Source organism: Ornithorhynchus anatinus, chromosome Y4 (assembly GCF_004115215.2).
Source record: "Ornithorhynchus anatinus isolate Pmale09 chromosome Y4, mOrnAna1.pri.v4, whole genome shotgun sequence".
NCBI lineage: Eukaryota > Metazoa > Chordata > Mammalia > Monotremata > Ornithorhynchidae > Ornithorhynchus > Ornithorhynchus anatinus.
Genome location: NC_053178.1, coordinates 73,924 through 96,054, shown reverse-complemented (window position 1 = coordinate 96,054; position 22,131 = coordinate 73,924). Strand labels below are relative to the sequence as shown.

Sequence of the window (22,131 nt, the reverse complement as noted above, 5' to 3'; positions counted from 1 at the left end):
CACTGTAAGCTCTTGAGAAAGACCACCGATGGCAGACCCCCGGAGTCCCACCTACACGCAGACGTAGAGAGGCAGGCGTACACACACAGACCCTCGTGCTTGCGGATCCGTCCACGGAGGAGGTAACCGAGGCCCCCCGCCGCTCCTCGGGAAGTCCGGAGACGACACCGGGGAGAGATGCCTCGTGTCGTCTCCGGACTTCCCGAGGAGCGGCGGGGGGCCTCGGTTACCTCCTCCATCGAACGAGGACGAGACCGTGAGGCTCGAGGGGGGACGGGGGGGACGCGGACCACGTCCCATCCGATCCGTCTGTGATCTACCCCGGCCGTAGGACCCGGAACGGAGGAAGCGTACTAAGGAGAGAACGTAGAGAAAAAAAGGGGCAAGGGGGGCCGGGGGGCCAGGGGGGCCGGGGCGCCATGGACCGGGCGGAGCTGGGCAAGGGGCTGGTGGCCCAGCTGGAGCGGCTGTCCACCTGCCCGCTCTGCGGCGCGGCCTTCCAGGACCCGGTGCTGCTGGACTGCGACCACAGCTTCTGCCGCCGCTGCGTCGGCCGCAGGTGGGACGGCCAGGCCCGGGCCGGCGCGGGGCTCAGCTGCCCCGGCTGCGGCCACCTCTGCCCCCGCCGCAGCCTCCGCACCAACGTGCGTCTGGACGTGGAGGTGCGCATCAGCTGCGGGCTGCGGGACCGGCTGGGGGACGCGGGGAGCCGGGCCGGGCGCCGCCGCGGGGGCCGCATCCCCACCATGGGCTCGCAGGACCCCCAGGGAGAGGTGAGGAGGCGCGCGGAGACGGGGACGGGGACGGGGACCGGGACTGCCACGGGGACGGAGGGAGCCCGGGGGTTCCGGCGGGGGGCTCGGGCCGGGGTCCCGGGCGGGGAGCCGGACCCCGGCGGTGGGGGGCGGGGCCGGGCTCCCGGCTGGCTGACGGGGACCGGGTCGACCGAGCCTCGCGGGGGCGGGCGGGCGGGTGGCCGTGTGCCTGTGTCTGTGTTGGGGGATACGGCTGGACCCCCCCCCCTCCCCTCCCGGGCAGCTCCCCGAGGGCCGTGGATGAGAACACACACCCCCCAACCCCGGGCACGGGGCGCCGGGTCAGGCCCGCGAAGGAGGAGGGTGGGCCGGCCGCCTGGCCGCTCGCCTTTTCGGCCCGTCCGGCCGTCGGGGTTGTTGATGGTCACTCGGTCAGCCGGTTGGTCATTCCATCGAATGTATTGAGCGTTCCCCGTTGGCCGAGCCCCGGACCGAGCACTTGGGAGAGGAGCAGGGAACGGAGTCGGCAGACGCCTTCCCGGCCCACCGCAAGCTTCCGGTCTAGAGCCGAAGACGGACATTAAAATCCACTACGGATGGATACCGCCCCCCCCCCCCCCCCCGCCGGATGTGAACCAAGGTGGGAGGGGGAGAGATAAAGAGAGGCCTGCGGCTGAGGGCAGGACGCCTGGGTCCAGCCCCTGATTCCCGGGCTCCCAGTCCCCCGTCCCGGGACCACAGCCTCTCCCCGTCCCCTGCCAGCCTCCGCCTCCCTGGCCCAGTTTCGTTTCCGCCCTTTGAAGCTCTCCACAGGACTAATTAGTTTCGTTGCGATTATGGTAACGAGACTAATTAGTCCCGGGGCAAAGCCGACCCCCAGCAGCCTCGCCCCACCACTCCTGCCCTGGCGTGGCATGGAAATGCCAGAGAGCATGGTCACGATTGCCCCTGGCCCTGCAGCCAGAATGGTCCGGTGGGGCGGGAGAGGTTAGGAGAGCAGACTGTTCTACCCTGACGATGCCATCCCAGAGGCAGCTGCTTCAGCAAAGACCCCTGGAACCTGGCCGGAGTGAGGCCTTGACACCCATCGCCCGAGGACGGATTCTTTCGAGAATAGACACTGGGAAAGAGAAAGAGAGACTCAGGGATGGAAAGGCCTGAATTTTATACAGTATTTATTCTATGAGGTGAATTGCATTATTCGAGTATTTTGGACATGGCAAATTGAATGATTTGACTATTTTGGATGTGGTGAATTGAATTATTTAATGATATTAGAGCTCCCCTATCAGGAGAAATATTCTTATGTGTTACTCGACCATGGCAAAAATACCTAGGGCCCACTCGGGAGTAATTCACTTATGGTTCGTTCTTATGTGGTGAGGCGGCAAGCTCTCAACCATGTTGTTCTTCTCACTTGGGAGGAATCCATGAGCATCATCTGGGAGAAATCCGCTTATGTGTTATGTACGCATGGTGATGCACCTGGCTTCCAGCCCCTCGAGCGTTCATTAGAACGGGGACACTCACCCATCCTATGGCTCCTCTTGTGGGGGAGGCAGAATGGGCATCTCGCACTCTGGGCAGAGGTGACCTGCAGCCAGCTGCTGCAAGTCTCAACCCGCTGCACAGAAAGTCAGAGGCCACAGATTACCTGTGCTCCTAGGCTATTCCAGTTTCTGGAATTGCAGATCTACATCTCTGCCCCTTTCCTCTCCCCCTCCCATCAAGCTCGCATCTCCTCCTGCCTCCAGGATGTCGGCCCGCCATCTAAAACTCAACATGGGCAAGACTGAGCTCCTCATCTTTCCTCCCAAGCCCAGTCCTCTCCCAGACTTCCCTATCACCATGGATGGCACGACCATTCTTCCTGTCTCTCAGGCCTGCAATCCTGGTGTCATCTTTGACTCGCCTCTCTTGTTCACCCCACACATCCTATCCGTTACCGTGACCTGCTGGTTTCACCTTTACAATATCACCAAGATCCGCCCTTCCCTCTCCACCCAAATGGCTACCTTACTGTTACAGGCTCTTGTTATATCCCAGCTAGACTACTATGTCAGCCTTCTCTCTGATCTCCCTTCCTCCTCTCTTGCCCCGTGAAAAAGTCTATTCTTCACTCCGCTGCCCGCTCATCTTCCTGCAGATACCCTCTGGGCATGTACTCCCTTTCTTAAACACCTCCAGTGGTTGCCTATCAACCTCCGCTCCAAACAAAAACTCCTCACTCTAGACTTCAAGGCTCTACATCACCTTGCCCCTTCCTACCTCTCCTCTCTTCTCTCTTTCTACTGCCCACCACGCAGGCTCCGCTCCTCTGCTGCCCACCTCCTCACCGTCCCTCGGTCTCGCCTATCCCGCCGTCGACCCCTGGGCTACGTCCTCCCACGGTCCTGGAATGCCCTCCCTCCTCACCTCTGCCAGGCTAATTCTCTTCCCCTCTTCAAAACCCTACTTAAAACTCACCTGGTCCAAGAGGCCTTCCCAGACTGAGCTCCTCTTCTCCCTCTAAAAAAAAAGTTGGTATTTGTTAAGCGCTTACTATGTGCCGAGCACTGTTCTAAGCGCTGGGGTAGACATAGGGGAATCAGGTTGTCCCACGTGGGGCTCACAGTCTTAATCCCCATTTTACAGATGAGGGAACGGAGGCACAGAGAAGTTAAGTGACTTGCCCACAGTCACACAGCCGACAAGTGGCAGAGCTGGGATTCGAACTCATGAGCCCTGACTCCAAAGCCCGTGCTCTTTCCACTGAGCCACGCTGCTTGCTCTTGCTCTAGAGGTACTTCCTCTACCACTCCCCTTCACCTCTCCACAGCTTAACTCTCTTTTCCTCCCATCTCCCTCTGCTCCTCCCCCTCTCCCTTCCCATCCCCTCAGCACTGTACTTGTCTGCTCAACTGTATATATTTACATTACCCTATTTATTTTGTTAATGAAATGTACATCGCCTTGATTCTATTTAGTAGCCATTGTTTTTACCAGATGTTCTTCCCCTTGCCTCTATTTATTTCCTTTGTTCTTGTCTGTCTGTCTCCCCCGATTAGATTGTAAGCCCGTCAAATGGCAGGGACTGTCTCTATCTGTTGCCAACTTGTTCATTCCAAGCTCTTAGTACAGTGCTTAGCACATAGTAAGCGCTCAATAAATACTATGGATTGAATGAATGAATGAACACTCCCTCCCCCTGCAAATCTTTGCTACTCCCCCACAAAGATTCTCTTGATCCCATCCGTCTTTCCAAAAGCATCTCTCCCCACCTGGCCCCCCGTCCTCACTTCCCACTCTCAATGATCAGGTCTCCGCTCTCAACTCCACCCTCTCTACTCATCTAAACTCTCTCGCCCCCCTTTCCCTCCGCCGCTCTTGCTCCACTAACCCACAGCCCTGGGTTACCACCTCTGTCCGCCTCCTACGCGCCTATACTCGAGCTGCTGAGCGCTGCTGGCGAAAGTCTAAGCACCAAGCCGACCTCATACATTTCGAATTTATCCTTTCCTGCCTTAACTCTGCCCTCTCCTCTGCCAGGCAAAACTTCTTCTCCCTCATCGACACCCATGTCCATCACCATCCCCCGAATTGTTCCGGACCTTTAACTCTCTCCTTAGGCCCCCTGTTCCTCCGCCTCCCCCATCTCTCACCCCCAATGATCTGGCCACCTATTTCCTCACGAAAATCAACACAATCAGGTCTGAGCTCCCCAAAGTCACCCCTCCGCCTCTCCCCTCCCCCACACCAACCCTCTCCCCTACTTTCCCATCCTTCCCTGCAGTACCTTCAGAGGAGATCTCCTCCCTCCTTGCAAGTGCCACCCCCTGCACCTGCGCCTCGGACCCCATTCCCGCTCACCTCTTAAAAAACATCGTCCCTGCCCTCCTCCCTTCCTTAACTTCTATCTTTAACCACTCAATCTCCAATGACTCCTTCCCCTCTGCCTTCAAACATGCCCACGTCTCCCTCATCCTAAAAAAACCCACTCTTGACCCCTCTTCCCCCTCCAGTTATCGCCCTATCTCCCTACTACCCTTCCTTTCCAAAATCCTAGAATGAGTCGTCTACAATCGATGCTTAGAATTCCTTAACTCCCATTCTCTCCTGGACCCCCTCCAATCTGGCTTCTGTCCCCTCCACTCTACCGAGACTGCTCTCTCTATGGTCACCCATAACCTCCTTCTTGCCAAATCCAATGGCTCCTACTCCATTCTAATCCTCCTTGACCTCTCTGCTGCCTTTGACACTGTCAACCATCCCCTCCTCTTCCATACCTTATCTCACCTTGGCTTCACAGACTCTGTCCTCTCCTGGTTCTCCTCTTATCTCTCTGGCCGGTCATTCTCGGTCTCCTTCGCAGGCGCCTCCTTCCCCTCCCATCCTTTAACTGTTGGAGTTCCTCAAGGGTCAGTTCTTGGCCCTCTTCTGTTCTCCATTTACACTCACTCCCTCGGTGAACTTATTCGCTCTCACGGCTTTGACTACCATCTCTATGCAGATGACATGCAGATCTACATCTCTGCCCCTGTCCTCTCCCCCTCCCTTCAGGCTCGCATCTCCACCTGCCTCCAGGACGTCTCCACCTGGATGTTGGCCCGCCACCTAAAACTCAAACATGAGCAAGACTGAGCTCCTCATCTTCCCTCCCAAGCCCGGTCCTCTCCCAGACTTCCCTATCGCCGTGCATGGTACGACCATCCTTCCCGTCTCTCAGGCCCGCAACCTTGGTGTCATCTTTGACTCGGCTCTCTCCTTCACCCCACACATCCGATCCATTACCAAAACCTGCTGGTCTCACCTTTATAATATCACCAAGATCCGCCCTTTCCTCTCCACCCCAATGGCTACCTTACTGCTATAGGCTCTCGTAATATCCTGGCTAGATTACTGTGTCAGCTTTCTCTCTGATCTCCCTTCCTCCTCTCTCTCCCTGCTCCAGCCTATACTTCACTCCCCTGCCTGGCTCATCTTCCTGCAGAAACGCTCTGGTCATGTCACTCCCCTTCTTAAATACCTCCAGTGGTTGCTTATCAACCTCCGCACAAAACAAAAACTTCTCACTCTAGGCTTCAAGGCTCTCCATCACCTTGCCCCTTCCTACTTCTCCTCCCTTCTCTCTACTGCCCACTCCGCACCCTCCGCTCCTCTGCCGCCCACCTGCTCACCGTCCTCCGTTCTCGCCTATCCCGCCGCCGACCTCTGGGCCACGTCCTCCCGCGGTCCTGGAATGCCCCCCCCCTCACCTCCGACAATCTATTTCTCTTCCCCTCTTCAAAACCCTAGTTAAAGCTCATCTCCTCCAAGAGGCCTTCCCAGACTGAGCTCCCCTTTTCCCTCTGTTCCCTCTATCCCCCCTTCACCTCTCCACAGCTAAACCCTCTATCCCCACTTTCCCTCTACTCCTCCCCTTCTCCCATCCCATCTCCTCAGCATTGTACTCATTTGCTCAACATCTATATCTTCATTACCCTATTTATTCTGTTAGTGAGATGTACATCACCCTGATTCTACTTATTTGCTATTGTTTTAATGAGATGTATTGACTGTATTTATTGCCATTGTTCTTGTCTGCTAGTCTCCCCCGATTAGACTGTAAGCCCGTCAAAGGGCAGGGACTGTCTCTGTTACCGATTTGTACATTCCAAGGCTTAGTACAGTGCTCTGCACATAGTAAGCACTCAATAAATACTATTGAATGAATGAATAATGTGTGAGGAGAAGGGGATGGTCTACAGTGTTAAGGCAGCTGAGAGGTCAAGGCTGGCCAGCCAGTCACCTCGCTTCTCTCTCATTCAGGACTCTCTCCCTTTTTCCTGCTCTGCTCCTGTAAACTCTCCAACCTCATCAGCAGGGAGATTTGGGGCATGTTGAAGGTCCCAACTGTGGTCCCGGGAGGGCAGAGGCTGCAAGAATGAGCCTTGGGCCTTGGTGGCCTGCTGCAATATGGATGCCTGCTCATCCCTAGACTGGATGCTCTTTCTTTCCACTCCATTTTCACCTGAGATCATGAGCTCTGTGTCGGAAAGGACTCGGTCCCATCTGATTAACTCCTATCTGCCCTAGTGCTTGACTCAGAATAAGTGTTCAACAAATCCCACCAATATTACAGTTTAGAAGCGGAAATATTAATATTACTCTCCTGACCAAGACCAGCTGGATTATTAGATTATTATATCCGGGATGTAATAATGATAACTGGGGTATTTGTTTAGCACTTACTAGGTACCAAGCACTATACTACTACTACTAATAATAATGTTGGTATTTATTAAGCACTTATTATGTGCAGAGCACTGTTCTAAGCACTTGGGGGAGATACAGGATGATCAGGTTGTCCCACATGGGACTCACAGTTTTAATCCCCATTTTGCAGATGAGATAACTGAGGCACAGAGAAGTTAAGTGACTTGCCCACAGTCACACAGCTGACAAGTGGCGGAGCTGGGATTCAAACCTATGACCTCTGACTCCCAAGCCCAGGCTCTTTCCACTGAGCCATGCTGCTTCTCTAACCACTGGGGCTACATACAAGATCAGTTGGGGACTTTATGTTTTCTTTCCTGTTTATTTTTTCTTGGACAACTCATTAACCTCCCTTCTTTGATGAGATGGGATCTACCTTAAGGACCCTGGGGCAAGGGTAAAAGCAAGAATGGAGAGGAAAGGAATAATAACAATTTGGGTACCTGTTAAATGCTTTCCAAGCACTTTCTAAGCAGTGGGGTAGATATCAGGTCCCACATGGGGTGCTCACAGTCCAAGTTAGAGTGACAACAGATGCTGAATCCCCATTTTACAGAAGAGGGAACTGAGGTAGAGAGAAGTGAAATGACTTGCTCAAGGTCACACAGCAGACAAAATAAGCTCCAAACCAGATGAGCCTGAATGGTTTTACTTGCCCACCACCTGGATAGGAGTTGAAAGGAGAGGGATATAAGTAAATCAATTATAAGAAAAGACTAAAAACAAAGGGGAACACAAAGTCTCTCACACTTTCATTCTACAAATGAAAATGACCAATCCATCAAGCCATGTTATTTATTAAGCATTAATATAGATGGAGCAGTGGACTAAGTATTTGGCAGAGCACAATTCAGTGGGTAGACATAATTAATGCCCTCAAGAAGCTTACAAAATAATTTTCCCCAAGGTGTCCATAAGGAATGACATTAACTAAATATGTATTCTCTGCCACCCACTGGAAAGACAGGGAAAGGGAACAAGGGATGAGGGTGGGCAGGAGGGGGGCGCATCTGTAGCAAGAAACCCCACCTCAAAGCTGGAGATTCAGGGATCAGCTGCAATCCTGAGATTTAGTCTAACAGCCTCTCTTCTCTTCCTAAACCCTGAAAGAGTTCCATGAGATTTGCCCAAGGTCACATAGCAGAATGGAGCTTAATCAGTTCAATCAATCAGAGGTATTTACTAAGCACCTACTGAAGGCAAAACACTGCATTTAAGAGAGTCCCCTTCAGGTGCAAGACACAGGTTCCTTACCCTCCAGGAGATTAGAATTGAGTCCAGCTCCCAAAACCGTAGAGTCAAGAGTGGGCTGATACTACTACTTCAGACTCCCGGCCATCAGATCCCTCCTGCCCTAGGACCATAGGTGGACTCATAAGAACTGGAATATCCCTGTCTCTGATCTGCCAGGTCACACGACTACTCCTGAATCTCAAGGATTGGGTGGGGGAAAAGGATTTGTACCAGAAAAGACCAGGAAACTACAGTTCTCCTGAGGGATGTATTCTACATAAGAGTCCATCTGGTCTGGGTCAAGCTGTTCCCACTTTTATTGGGAGATGCTCATGGTTACATCTTTGAATGTCACCAGTCCCTAAAATTGAAAGGAGGGTGGGGGTCAGGAAGAGACTGAGAGGAAGAAAGAAGGAGAGGGAAATAGGAGGGAGAAAGGAGAGAGAAGGAGAGGGAGAGAAAGAGAAGGGGAGGGAAGGAGAGAGAAGGAGAGATGAAGAGAGGAGGGTAGTGAGAAAGAGAAGGGTAGAGAGGAAGAGTGGGAGGGAGAGAGAAAAGGGAAGTCACTTAACTTTGCTGTACCTCATTTACCTCATCTGCAAAATGGGGACACAATACCTGTTGATACAATACCTATTCCCCATCCTGTATAGTCTGTGAGCCCCATGTGGATCAGGGACTGTGTACAGCCAGATGACCTTGTATCTATTTCAGCATTTAGTACAGTGCTTGGTATTCAGGTTTCTTACAACTTTAACAATTATTATGATTTCAGGCAGGAGAGGGAAATAGTCACCTGGAAACCAGCTTGGAGGAGTTCAGCTGCCAGCTCCTGGCCCCTAGGGTTCCCCTCCTGGGGAGCAAGTGGGGCTGGGGAAGGAGAAGGGAGAGTCAGAGAGGCTGGGAGCTTCCCCTCACCTGAGAGCTGCCCCCTTGCCTCCCACCAGGGGTTTAGAGGGAGCCACTCTGTCTACATGGCCAAAACTATAACTCATTTTTCCTTACCATCAGGGAACTCAGAAGGTCTCATCCTCAATCCTTAGTGATCAGTGGTATTTACTGAGCACTTCAACTTAAACTTACATTCTTCTGGGGTGTGATTGACGGGACACATTTGTTCAGGTGACTGGGGTGATCAGAGAATTTGAGAGGCAGCGTGATCTAGTGGAAAAAGCTCAGAACTGGGAGTCAGAGGCCTGGGTTCTAATCCTGCATCTGCCACTTGTCTGCTGTGTGACTTTGGGTAAGTCATTTAACTTCTCTGGGCTTCAATTACCTCATTTGGAAAATGGGGATTAAGACTGTGAACTCTGTGTGTCTAATCTGGTTATCTTGAATTTAATCCAGCACGTTGTACAGTGCCTGGTTCACATTAAGTACTTAACAAATGCCATTTAAAAAACTGATTCAAGTCAATCAAGTCCTTAGCAGCCCCAGGAAATTATCCATTTCAACTAACACTATTGTACCAAGTGGTTGGTACCTTGATAAATACGATTGACTGGCTGAGATGATCTCGCTTCAGTTACCTCATTTGGAAAATGGGGATTAAGACTGTGAACTCTGTGTGGAACCTGAATTGTGTCTAATCTGGTTATCTTGAATTTAATCCAGCACGTTGTACAGTGCCTGGTTCACATTAAGTACTTAACAAATGCCATTTAAAAAACTGATTCAAGTCAATCAAGTCCTTAGCAGCCCCAGGAAATTATCCATTTCAACTAACACTATTGTACCAAGTGGTTGGTACCTTGATAAATACGATTGACTGGCTGAGATGATCTCGCTTGCCTGGTCTAGCTTAAGGGTTCTGAGGCTGGAGGGTGGACAAGACAATGCCTAATCCCTCAAGATTCCTTTCAGGTTGCTCAGACTTTGACTGTCAGGGGATGCCAGCCCTCTACACTGACTCCTGCCTCCATCATAGCTCTCCCAGAGATTCACCATTGTCTTGTAGTGACCCAAGCTCTTTCAGGCTGAGGCTCCACTGCTCTCTTAACTCCATTTTCAGGCCACAGGCACACAACTGGGCCTTGGACCAGGGGTCCGGATGGCCCCAGACTCGGGGACAATGGGACGGCCATCGAGGGCACCCCCTCCTCTGCCACTTCCTGTCCATGGTATGGGTTGTTACCAAGAAAGGACCCTCCCCACCCCTGGCCCCCACTCTTCTCAGTCAACCCTGGCCCAGGACTGGCAGAAGACACTGAGGGGGCTGGAGATAGTTCCCCATCCCTTTCGATCATAACTGTTGTCTTCAAAGCTCTCTAACACCTTGCCCCCTCCCATCTCACCTCCCTCTCTCCTTTTACATCCCAGCCCACACATTCTTACTAACCTTACTCGTTCTCCCATGTTCCACTATCGACCCTTGGCCCAAGTCCTACCTCTGGCCTGGAATGCCCTCCCTTCTCAAATACACCCAACAATCACATGTCCCCTCTTCAAAGCCCTACTGAAGGCTCACCTTCACCAGGAGACCTTCTCAGACTAAGCCCCCCTTTTCCTGTGCTCCACCTCTCCTCCCCTTTGTCGTGACTTGCTCCCTTTGCTCTACCCCTCCCCAAGCACTTGTGTATATATGTACGCATTTATAATTCTGTTTATATTAATAATGTGAATATATATCTATAATTCTATTTGCTTTTGTATTGGAAACTCACTTCACTTCTGGGTTACCTCATCTGTAAAATGGGGATTAAGTACTTGTTCTCCCACCTAGTTATTTTATGAGCCTATATGGGTTAGAGTTTGTGTCTGACCTGATCATCATGTAACTTCCCCAGTACTCAGAACAGTGCTTAACACATGGTAAGCACTTAACAAGAACCACAATCATCATTATGATTATTATTATTCTTTCCTCCTGGGATCTCTACTTCAGGGATCTCCTCCAAAGCCCAGAGGCTTGGTACAGCCTCTGTGCCTTCCTCTTTCTAGACTGTAAACTTGTTGTGGGCAGGGAATGTGTCTGTTGTATTGTTGTACTGTACTGTCTGAAGTTTTTAGTACAGTTCTCTGTACACAGTAAGTGTTTAATAAATAAAATTGACGGGCTGATTGCCCAGCTGCTCTACTTGTAAAGCTTCCTAAAGCAGAGGGCTGGGAGGGAAAGAGAAAGTCTTTGCTATCTTAGGTTAAGAATAATGATGGAACTTATATAACACTTGCTATGTGCCAATCCTTGCAATGATGAGATCACTCCCCATCCCTGTCGCAGAGGGATGCAGCCTCCTCTGCTCCTACAGACCCCAAATTTGCTCCTCTCCCAACAGTTAATAATTATTCAGTGGTATTTATTGAGTGTATACTGTGCGCAGTACTAAGCACTTGGGACAGTACAATATAACTGATTTTGCAGACATGTTTACCTCCCACATGGAACTTCCAGTTCAGAGGGAGAGGTAGATAAGAATATAAATAAAGTGATTATTATTATTAAGTTTGGTGTTTATTATGCAAAATATTCCAAGTGTTGAACCTAGCACTGGGTAGATACAAGTTGGACTTGGTCCCTGACCCACATGGGGATCACAGTCTAAAGAGGAACAGGTATTGATCTCCCATTTTGAAGATTGGAAACCTGAGACCCAGAGAAATGAAGTAACTTGTTAAAGTCATCCAGCAGGTAAGTGGTGGAGCCAGGATTAGAACCTAGGTGTTCCTGACTCCTAGGTCTGAGCTCTTACCATTAAGCTGCATTGTCATCCAGTTGGTTCAGGGGTTAGTTCATTTTACGTTGGAAACGTATCTATCATCTCTGTTGTATTGTACTCTCCGAAGTGTTTAGTATGGTGTTCTAGACTGTAAGCTCATGGTAGGAAGGGAATGTGTCTGTTTATTGTTTATTGTACTCTCCCAAATGCTTTATATGGTGCTCTGCACATAGTAAGCACTCAGTAAATACGATTGAACGATTGAATGAATGTTCTGCACTCAGTAAGTGCTCAAAAAACACCATTGATTGACCTCTAGTCTCAAACTCATTCTGTGAGGGGAACATGCCTACCAACTCTGTCATAGTGTACTCTTCCAAACACTCATGCAGTTCCCTGCATATGGTAAGCTTTTAATCAATACCACTGACGGATTCTGTGTTACCCTCATTTGGCTTTACTGTTCTCTCGGTGCAGAACACAGATCAGTTTCTGCCTTCCTGTTAGAGACCCCAGGTCCTCTATGTTGGCCTGGGGGCCAGGGAAAGGTTCTAAACCTGGGAGTCAAGATACCTGGGCTCTAATTCCATCTTCTGCCCACAGGAGACCTGGGACAAGTCTCTGAATTTCTCAGAGGAAATGGGCCTAAACAATTAAAGGAGAGGTTGAGGTTAACCACAGGAAGAACTTTGGCGCAAGGAAAAGCAGTGTTGCCTAGTGGAAAAAGCCTGGGCCTACGAGTTACAAGGACCAGCGTTCTAATCTTAGCTCTACAACTCTTCTGTTGTGTGACCTTGGGCAACTCACTTCATTTCTCTGTGCCTCAGTACTTCATCGGTAAAATGGGGATTAAATCCTATTCCCTACTGCTTGGACTGAGAGCCCCCATGTGGGTTCTGATTAACCTGTATCTATCCCTGCACTTAGTAAAGTGTTTGGCACACAGTAAGGCCTTAACAATAATAATAACAACGACGATGATGATGATGATTGTGAATCACAGAAAAGTAGAATCTTTCTTCTCAGGAGATCTTTAAGTATCCATCTGAGATGAGTTAGGTACGAGACAGGGAGATGAACAAGTAATGGTAATGGTATTTATTGAGCACTTCCTGAGTGTAGTGTACTATATTAAGCACTTGAAAAATACAACAGAAATACAAGGACAAGTTCCCTCTCCTTAAGGACCTTACACTCTAGTGGGGTAGATGGGCAAAAAAGTATTTTCGAGTGGTGGAGTCCCAGTAAATCAATGAAAAAGGAGACTTTCCCAAATACAAAAAAAGTTTAAAAATGCAGTGAATGGGGGCAGGGAAGGGGAAGAGAAAGCCAGGAAGGGAGGTGCCCCAGACTCTTAGAAATATCAGAAAGAGTGGTACCAAGTACCAGGAGACCTCTTCTCCAGCACCCTCTCATCTCCTGCTTTTCTATAGCCCCTTTGTATTCTGAGAAAGGAGGATGTGGGGAAAATCTGAGATTTACAGCTGCAGCTTTTGGTGGAGGAGGTCAGAGATGAGTTGGAGAAGATGTACACAACATATCTGCTACCTCATTTTTATTTGTTTTTTAATAGTATTCGTTAAGCTCTTTCTATGGGCCAGGCACTTGTACTAAGCACTGGGGGAGTTACAAGCTCATCAAGTTCACGTAGATCCTGTCCCACGTATGGCTCAAAGTCTTAATCCCCATTTTACAGATGAGGGAACTGAGGCCCAGAGAAGTGAAGTGAGGTCACTCAGAAGACTAATGGTGTAGCCAGAATTAGAACCCCGTTCCTCTGATTTCCAGACCCAAGCTCTTTCCATCTGGCCATGCTGATTCCTCCGGTCTCTCAGCTTCCACCTGACCTAACCCCCAGTCCCTCTTTCCCCAGATCCTGGAAATGGTGAGTGGCCAAAGCTCTCCCCAGCCCAGTTGTCCCAGGCCCTTCCTGCTCCCATTCCCTCTTCTGCTTCAGCGACCCATGCCAAATTCAGGTTTGAACCCTGTCTCTTGCTCTCTCACAAAGTGGTCTTTCAAATTCCTGAAGGTTCTGGTTTTCAATTGGAGTTCACACAACTCATTTTTATTCTAGCTTGTTTTCTGTCTGGGTTCAATGTGGTACTGGATACTCTTAGATCTAGGATACACTGGGAAGTGGAGAGTGGGGAGTTGGGGAGGAAGGGGCTGAGTTTGGAGTTCAGGGGAGCTGGAAAACCATTAGGAACAATGGAAGGTAATAGGTAAGGAGTTTGCCTGTAGCGCTTGGTTACCATGTTAAGGACGTTTCTAGAATAGAACTTAACAAACTGCAAACTGCTGCCTTATTTCTAAGGAGCACATCACAAATGCATAATGGGGTCCTCCCAAACTTACTTCCAGGGCCCAACCTCTCTCCAACATGCTTCTGCCCACAAATATACACTGTCAAACATATCTAATCTTCCTCTTGCACCTTCTCACATTTTGTCCAATATCACTTCCTGTGCTAACGAGCATTCACCAATCACTGTGGGGTGAAGTCCCTGCATTTCCTTTGGTTTGTTTCGAACTTCTGCCCTCAAGTTTTAGTGGGTGCCCTTCATCCTGGGGTCCTTTCAGTTGGAACCTCTCATGCTGGGGTCATTTCAGTGGGTGTCTTTTGGGGTCAGTCAGTCAATCCATGGTATTTAGTGAGCTTTTACTGCATACAGAACACTGTAATAAGCACTTGAGAAAGTAAAATAAAAGATAGTTGGTAGATGTAATCCCTGCCCACAAGGAGTTTGTAGTCTACAAGAAGAGACAGACATTAAAATAATTTACACCTAGGGGAAACAGTAGAATATAAGACTATGGACATATGTGTGTGCGGATGGGGTGGGTATAAAAGTCCTTAAGAGGTACGCAGACAAGCACAAAGTTGATCCAAGAAGGGAGGAAAGATAAGGGAGATGAGGGCTTAGTTAGGGAAGGCCTCTTGGAGGAGATATGGCTTTAATAAAGATTTGAAGTTAGGGAGAATGATGTTCTGACAGATATGAATGGGGAGTTCCAGGCCCAATGGAAGATGTGGGCAAAGAGTTAGCAGCAAAACAGACGATATGGAAGTTCAATGAGCAGACTGGCGCCTGAGGAGTGAAATGTGCACACTAAGCTGTGAACGACGATACTGTGCTCTTCCCGCCCACATACTCCAGAGTTTGGAAAACTTCAAGAACATCCCCAGTCAGCCTTCTTCCATGGCAAAGGCCTCCCTTGCCACCCAGCTCTTTTAGATCTATTCTGTCTACTGATTCTGGTTTGTGGCTGGGATCACCTCTGACACTCTGTCTCTTTCACCTGAGTAGCAAGCAGAACAGTTCTTGGTGATGGTGCCAACCCTATCCTTCATGGCTTTTGTTGGGGAAGACGTCAAACTGCCGGGCCTCTTGTCACCAGAAAAGAATGTCTCGGGCATGGAGGTGGGCTGGTACCGCAGACCGTTCTACAGGGTGACCCACATGTACTGCCATGAGATCAGGTCGAGGAGCAGGCTCCGGAGTTCCTGGGGAGCACTGAGCTGGTTAAGGAGGCCATCAGCAAGGGCCAAATGGCCCTCCAGCTCCAAATGGCCCTCCAGCTTCACCATGTGAGAATCATCAGTGAGGGCGGCTACACCTGCTTGTACCGATCACTCTTACCAGGAGGAGGCAGCGGTGCAGCTCATTGTCGAAGGTGTCAGCTGCGATTGATAATCTGGGGACCCTCCCCCCCTCTTTCTGTCTTCCTTGGAAATCACCTTCTGTTTCCCCAGACCTCAGAATGAAAGAAAATGGGCTTGGCTAGAGTCTGAAAAACTTCTGTTAGCCTCAAGGCATTTTGGATAAACGGGAAGGATTTAAGACTCACAATGAAATAGGCTGTAGCTGCAGTATGAGGATTTAGATTAGACTCAAGGTATTTAAGTTAAACTGGAAGGACTTACTCCTCAGAATGAAATAGGTTTTGGCTGCAGTGTGAAGGATTTAGGTTAGATCCGAGATACATAGCCGGAAAAGATTTAAATTAGTCTTCCTTCCTTGGAGAATAGGTAATTTTTGGGTCAGAAAGAGCCAGTAATCAAAAATAAATGAATCTACTTTCTACAAGATCTGATCTGGAGGAAGGGAGATAGATTAGGTGATATCAAATTGTAGTTGAATAGCATTAATTGAGCAACTGCTATGGGCAAGGCCCGAAAAAGTAACTGGATGAAAATTAATGTATCCAGTCCAGTGCTGTGGGGCACTCAAAAAAGATTTGATGATTTATTGAACTTTTTCAACTCATAAAATTTCCAGTTCTATTATTGGTACATATTTTCCTTTCCAAAAGAAGGGATTTAGACCAAATATTAGGAAGGATATTTGGAAAATAAACTATGGCTTATGTTTTTAATAGTATTGTAATGCCCTTACTATGTATTAAGCACTATACTAAGAGATGGGGTAGACACCAGCTAATCAAGTTGGACATAGTTCCTGTACCGCACAGGGCTCACAGTTTTAATCTTCATTTTACAGATGTGGTAACTGAGGCAGATAGAAGTTACAGGACTTGCCCGAGGACACAGAGCAGGGATTAAAACACAAGTCCTCTGATGCTCAGGCTGGGGCTCTATCCAATGAGGGGTGATGCTTCTTTGGTTGAATGAATGAGGCTAAACATTAGCTTAGATCCACTGGCACAATTAAACAATTAATTCACATTTACTGAGTGCTCACTCTGCACAGAGCACTGCACTGAGAGAATACAATATAAAAGAGTTGGTAGGCATGTTCACTGCCCAAATAAGCAGAATAAAGACATTAATATAAATAAATTATGTAAATGGATATAAGTGCTATGGGGCTGAAGGAGGGGTGAATAAAACAGCCTATCATTGAATCAATGGTATTTATTGAATGCTTCCTATGTGCAGAGCACTGTATAAGCCCTTGAGAGAGTACAATACAACAGAATTAGCAGGCACATTCCCTGCTCATAATGAACTTACAGTCTAGAGAGGGAGACAGACATTAAAATAAATAATTTATCACATATAATTTAAATATTTAAATTAAAGATATGATTTATAATACAAGATTTCAAGATAATTTAAAGATTGTAATATATAATTTTAGATAATTTAAATTGCTTTGGTCTTGGGAGTGATGCAAATATAGGGTGCAAATCCAAGTACAAGGGAGATGCAGAGGATCAACTCAGTTAGGGTCAGGGCCAAGATGGTGACTTAAAGCAGGCTTCCTGTTTCAGATCCCTTTTACTGGATTAACCCAGGAATGCTGTACCTGACTGTGGTTCTGTCCATCTTGGTGCTGCAGGTAGTAGTCAGATTTGGCTTACTCTGCCTGCAATGGAGGCTGACAGGTACCCTGGGGAAAGAGATTCAGGGGAGGAGGGGGTAAGGCATGGCTCTCTAATCATCTCTATGCAGAAACTGTCATACAGAGCCCTGTTCTAAATGCTCAGGAGAGGACAATAAACTTGGCAGGGATTTGAGGCTTCCAGGAGTAGGGAGAAAGAGGTGTGACTAGCATCCCCAGTTCTGCCATGACAATCACCTGACTGCTGGCTTTTTGGTTTTCCAAATGAGTCCTGGCCTATCTTCTCCTTAAGCCCTACACTCTTTCCTGCCATTCCCAACCCTCCTCCTGCTCCCCATCTCCTTTGTTCCTACTGATCAATCAACCATGAACTAAGTGCTTAAAGTTAGGGTGGCCCCCAGCAGTCTCAAAGGTTTCAGATTTGGAAGAATACTTGGCATCACGGGCTTTAGGCTGGACTTGCAACGGACCATAGTGATATGCTTCCCCCTGTTCAGCCACCTGTACCTAGATCATTTCTCTGTGAGATCCCTTGAACCCCAAGCTTGCTCCCAATCTAAGACCCTTTGGCCACAGCTGAAATCCAACTCAGAAGTCCCAGAGTGGAATGGGGGAAGGGAAAGACAAGGGAGAGAGGGGAATAATACCCTAGAGCGGCTGGAGGTGAAGCAACTGTAAACTCAGAGGTTCCCACAATGATCTCTGGTTGCCTCTTTGTGTTTCAAAAAACTTACACAGAACATTTGGTATGTGCTCCTTCCATAGCTCTTCTCCTCTCCCCAGCTCAGTTCCAAGGAGAGGAGAAAGATCCCTGACAAAACACACAATACAGACAGTTGCCAAACCCATCACATGTGTTTGGTTTGTTTCATAGAGCTTGAGCTCCCACAAGGGGCCTGGCCTTCCCTGTCAGCTCTCGCCCAAACGGTGCCCAGCCCTGCCAATCTCCTCCATTCCATCACAGGACAGGCTGGTTCCTGTCCATTCTTTGCCCTGGGGTCTTTCCTCTAGCCCTGGGCAACCGCTAAAACCTGGATCAGCCTTCCTCCACCTGTCCACCTAACCAAATTTTGCCCTTCCTGAACTGGATAGTCTCCTGAGGCTCATCTCCAGAAAGATTTCCCGGATTGGCACTGGGTTCCACCCCATCCCAACTTAATCCCCCCATTTCTTTTAAATGATGCTTGTTAAGCACTACGTGCTGAGCACTGTACTATGTGCTGGGACAGATATGAGATAATCAGATTGGAAGAAGTCCCTTTCCCATAGGGGGCTCATCAATCTAATCAATCAATCATTGATATTTATTGAGAGCTTACTGTGTGTAGAACACTGCCCTAAGCATGACTTAATGAATAGAGCATGGGTCGAGGAGTCAGAAGGGCAAATGGCATTTGCTAAGTGTTTACTAAGTTCTAAGTACAGGGTTAAATACAGAAGTAATCATGTCAGACACAGTCTATGCCCTACTCGGGACTCGCAGTCTAAATAGAAGGGAGAACAGGGGTTGAATCCCATTTTACAGATAAGGAAACTGAGGCCCAGAGAAGTTAAGAGACTTGTCCAAGGTCACAGAGGCAAGTGACAGAGCCAGGATTAGAACCCAGGTACCCTGACTCCCAAGCCCATGCTCTTTCCTTTGGGCCACACTGCTTTAAGCCAAACCTCTTTTTCTGATTGACTGGATTGTATTCTAATGGTTGAAGGCTTTAGTCTTTGAGCCCCTTGGGTTCCAGAGACTATCTAAACTGAATTCTGTGTAACCATGTCAGTGTCTCTAGGCGACCTGGCACTCCAAAGGAGGTTAATGTGCATGAAGAATGAGTCGATGAATATTATTAGAATGGATAATCCCTAGACTGGAACCTGCCCTAATCCACGATTCTAATGTCAGACCACCATTTCCTGAGGGTGCCCGGCTGGAAAATAACTCTCTTCGTGGTCTTGCCCATCCTGGCCATGATCACGGTGGCCATGAACCTCTGCTACAAGTGGCTGCAATGCAGACTGGCAGGTGGGGCCAGGCATGCCTGGGAGGGCAATGGGGCTGGGCAAGGAGTCAGGTCCCTCCCTCAGGAAATGGTCTGAGGGATGGGAGGGGGGAGAGAGGCATGATGGGAAAAGATAGGCTACCTCCTGCCCCCTCACCAAAGGCTAATGGAAAAAGGGACTGGTCAGGAGTTAGCTCTTCCTTGGGCTTTAAGGTGGGAGATGGGAGGGGGCTACCCTCCCCTGAAGGAGTCTGGGAACTGTTCTGTTCCTGTTTCCTGTTTCCTGTTCTGGACACAGAACAACAGATCAATCGATCAGTTGTATTTACTGGGGAATTTTGTTTAAATTGTATCTGTTTACCACTCTCTGTTTGCAGACCACTTTACTAAGCTCTTGAGAGAGTCCAAACAACAGAGATGGTAAACACATTCCCTGCCCAAAACAAGCTTACAATCTAGAGGACAATCAATGGTATTTATTGAGCACTTACTGTGCGCAGAGCACTGTACTAAGTGCTTGGGAGAGTACAATGTAACAGAGTTGGTAGATACATTCCCAGCCCATAACAAGGTTACAGTTTAAAGGGGGAGACAGACATTAACATAAATAGATGTTACAAATATGTATATACTTTGCCTCATCAATCTCTCTCTCTCTCTCTATTTTAGGTCAATTCCTGGAAGAGTTGGGTTTTTAAATTTCTGTTTCCTCCCTAAATCACTCAGTAGTATCAATTAAGAACCTACTGTGTGCAGAAATCTGTAGGAAGAGTTAGAATATAAGGACTCTGCCCTCAAAGATCATAAAATAATCCAACAGAGGGTGGAGAAGGACAGACACAAAATAAATGAGAGATATAAGAGGAAGGAGAGAATGAAAAGATCGAGAAGTGGGTGAGAAAGTTCTCAAAATGGTAGAGTAGATAAGTCAAAATATTCAAGAAGTGCTTTTATTGTAAGGAAGTGGTGCAAAAATCCTGAGGTGGCTGTTGAGAGGAAGAAAAATGGATGGAGGCTAGTCTTCCAGAGGACAGACTCCCAGATCCTGTCAAATCTCCCCAGCATGGCAAGCACCATGCACCAGTCCCTTTTCCACATTCCAGCTGTCCGAGGGAGAAATACCAGCAGAAAAGGGGTTGCAGTTATAAGGTGTCTGGGTTCAACTTTTCCACCAGCCTCTTTAAAACACTCCCTCCATAGAGCGAATGCTCATTAAAGGACAATTAGCTGTGATAATCGTGCTCCTGGCAGCCCCTGCGCAATCTGCTCTGTTCACTGAGGAATTGTGAATTAGAAAATCTCCCATTTCCCAACCTGCAGTGCCTCTCTCTCTGCCTCCATATAGCTGGCCCCTTCCATCAACCACAGAGATGGTGGGAGCTCCAGTGTGTTAAACACTATACTAAGCACTGGGATAGATGAAAAGTGCTTATACTCTAAGAAGAAGGGAGAAGAGGTCTCGAATCCCCATTTTGTAGGTGAGGGAACTGAGGCACAGAGGAAGGGAAGTGACTTGCCCAAGGTCACACAGCAGACAAGAGCTGGGGGCAGGATTAGAACTCGGTTCCTCTGACCCTGGGCTCTTTCCACTAGGCCATGCTGCTTCCCCTCTGCTGGGAGACTTCTGTCCACCTCCTTTCCTTCCTCTCCCATATCTTCCCTCAACCTTCAGTGGTCTATCCTCACTCCCTCCTGCAGTTACTACTTTCTACTTGTTTGAGTACAAACAGAAGACAGTTCATCACGATCTCTGATATCTCTTTGGAGACTCAAAAGCTTTATTCGATGATTTATACCTCATCTGTAAATTGGAGATTAAGACTGAGCCCCATGTGGGACAAACTGATTACTTTGCATTTACCTCAGTGCTTAGAACAGTGCTTGGCACATAGTATTTTAAGAAATATCATTATTATTACTCTTACTATTCATTTCCCCATCCAACCCACCAAGCTCCCTGCCTTAAACCTCTCTTCTCTAGCAAGAACCCTGCTCCACCATCCTCTTTCCTCTGAAGTCTTTTCCAGTTGGGCTCCAAGCCCAGAGGTCTAAATAGCAGATCAAAATAGGTACTTTACCTGTTTCAGCTTCCTGTCTGGTGTTTGCCTCCAGCCTCTCCCCTGTTCAGTCCATATTCCCCTCTGCTGCCGGAATCATCTGCCTGAAACATTACTCAGCAGCACATCTCCCTTCGCATGAAAAAAGAAAAAGAAAAAACTCCACACTTTTTCTAGTGGCTTTGAGGGTCCACCCCAGCTCTCTCCATTTCATATCAACTCTTCTCACTCATCCTAAATTAAGTCTCTAAATATTTCCCTCGAGAGGCTGGCAGGATAAGGCTACAACTCCCGGGGAGACTGGCAGAGTCGGGTTAAACTTGTGTGGGGGCCGGTAAGGTAGGCTAGACCCACTCCCCAGGGGGCTGACAGGGCAAGGTTAGACCTCCTTGAGGGCAGGTGGGGCAAGGCTAGACACCACCCCAGGGAAGGCTAGCAAGGTGAAGCTAGACCCCCCCACTGGGGAAGGCCAAAAGAATAGAACCCTGAGAAGAGGTTAAACCACTTCCCTGAGCTGAGAAGGCAAGGTTAAACCCCTTCCCTGTGGGGCAGCAGAACCCCAACCTAGCCAGTGGCAGAGACTGAAGAAGGTGACAGCAGGAGGAGGAACCTGTCTATGGCCACCAGCTCTGGAATCCGCTGGCCCCAGTCCCTCCTCCTCCAGAATACCGTTTTCGTGAGAACTCAAGACCCTGGAGCTGACATGGATGGACCTCTCAGCAAGGAGACCAATGGGCCAATCCCAGCTGTATTCTGAGGGTATGGGGCCAGGACTCATGGCTACAGCCTGGATTTTCGAGGGTGAAGATGCTATTGGAGAAGCAGAGAGAAGACTTCTTCCTTCCCAGGACTTCCCTCCTTCCCTCCACCAAACCCTCCCCCAACACTTTTGGTCTTTG

The 22,131-nt window shown here is 48.8% G+C and overlaps 1 protein-coding gene across 1 annotated transcript; it reads left to right on the top strand.

Moving 5' to 3' along the window:
* Positions 1 to 419: 419 nt before the first annotated feature.
* LOC114808702 (myelin-oligodendrocyte glycoprotein-like) lies at positions 420 to 19,873 on the top strand. Its single transcript, XM_029056522.1, is given in 9 exon segments — positions 420 to 773; positions 13,752 to 13,763; positions 15,187 to 15,349; positions 15,352 to 15,505; positions 15,507 to 15,553; positions 17,114 to 17,248; positions 17,910 to 17,930; positions 19,079 to 19,198; positions 19,845 to 19,873. Coding segments are annotated over 9 exon segments (1,035 nt in total).
* Positions 19,874 to 22,131: the final 2,258 nt, after the last annotated feature.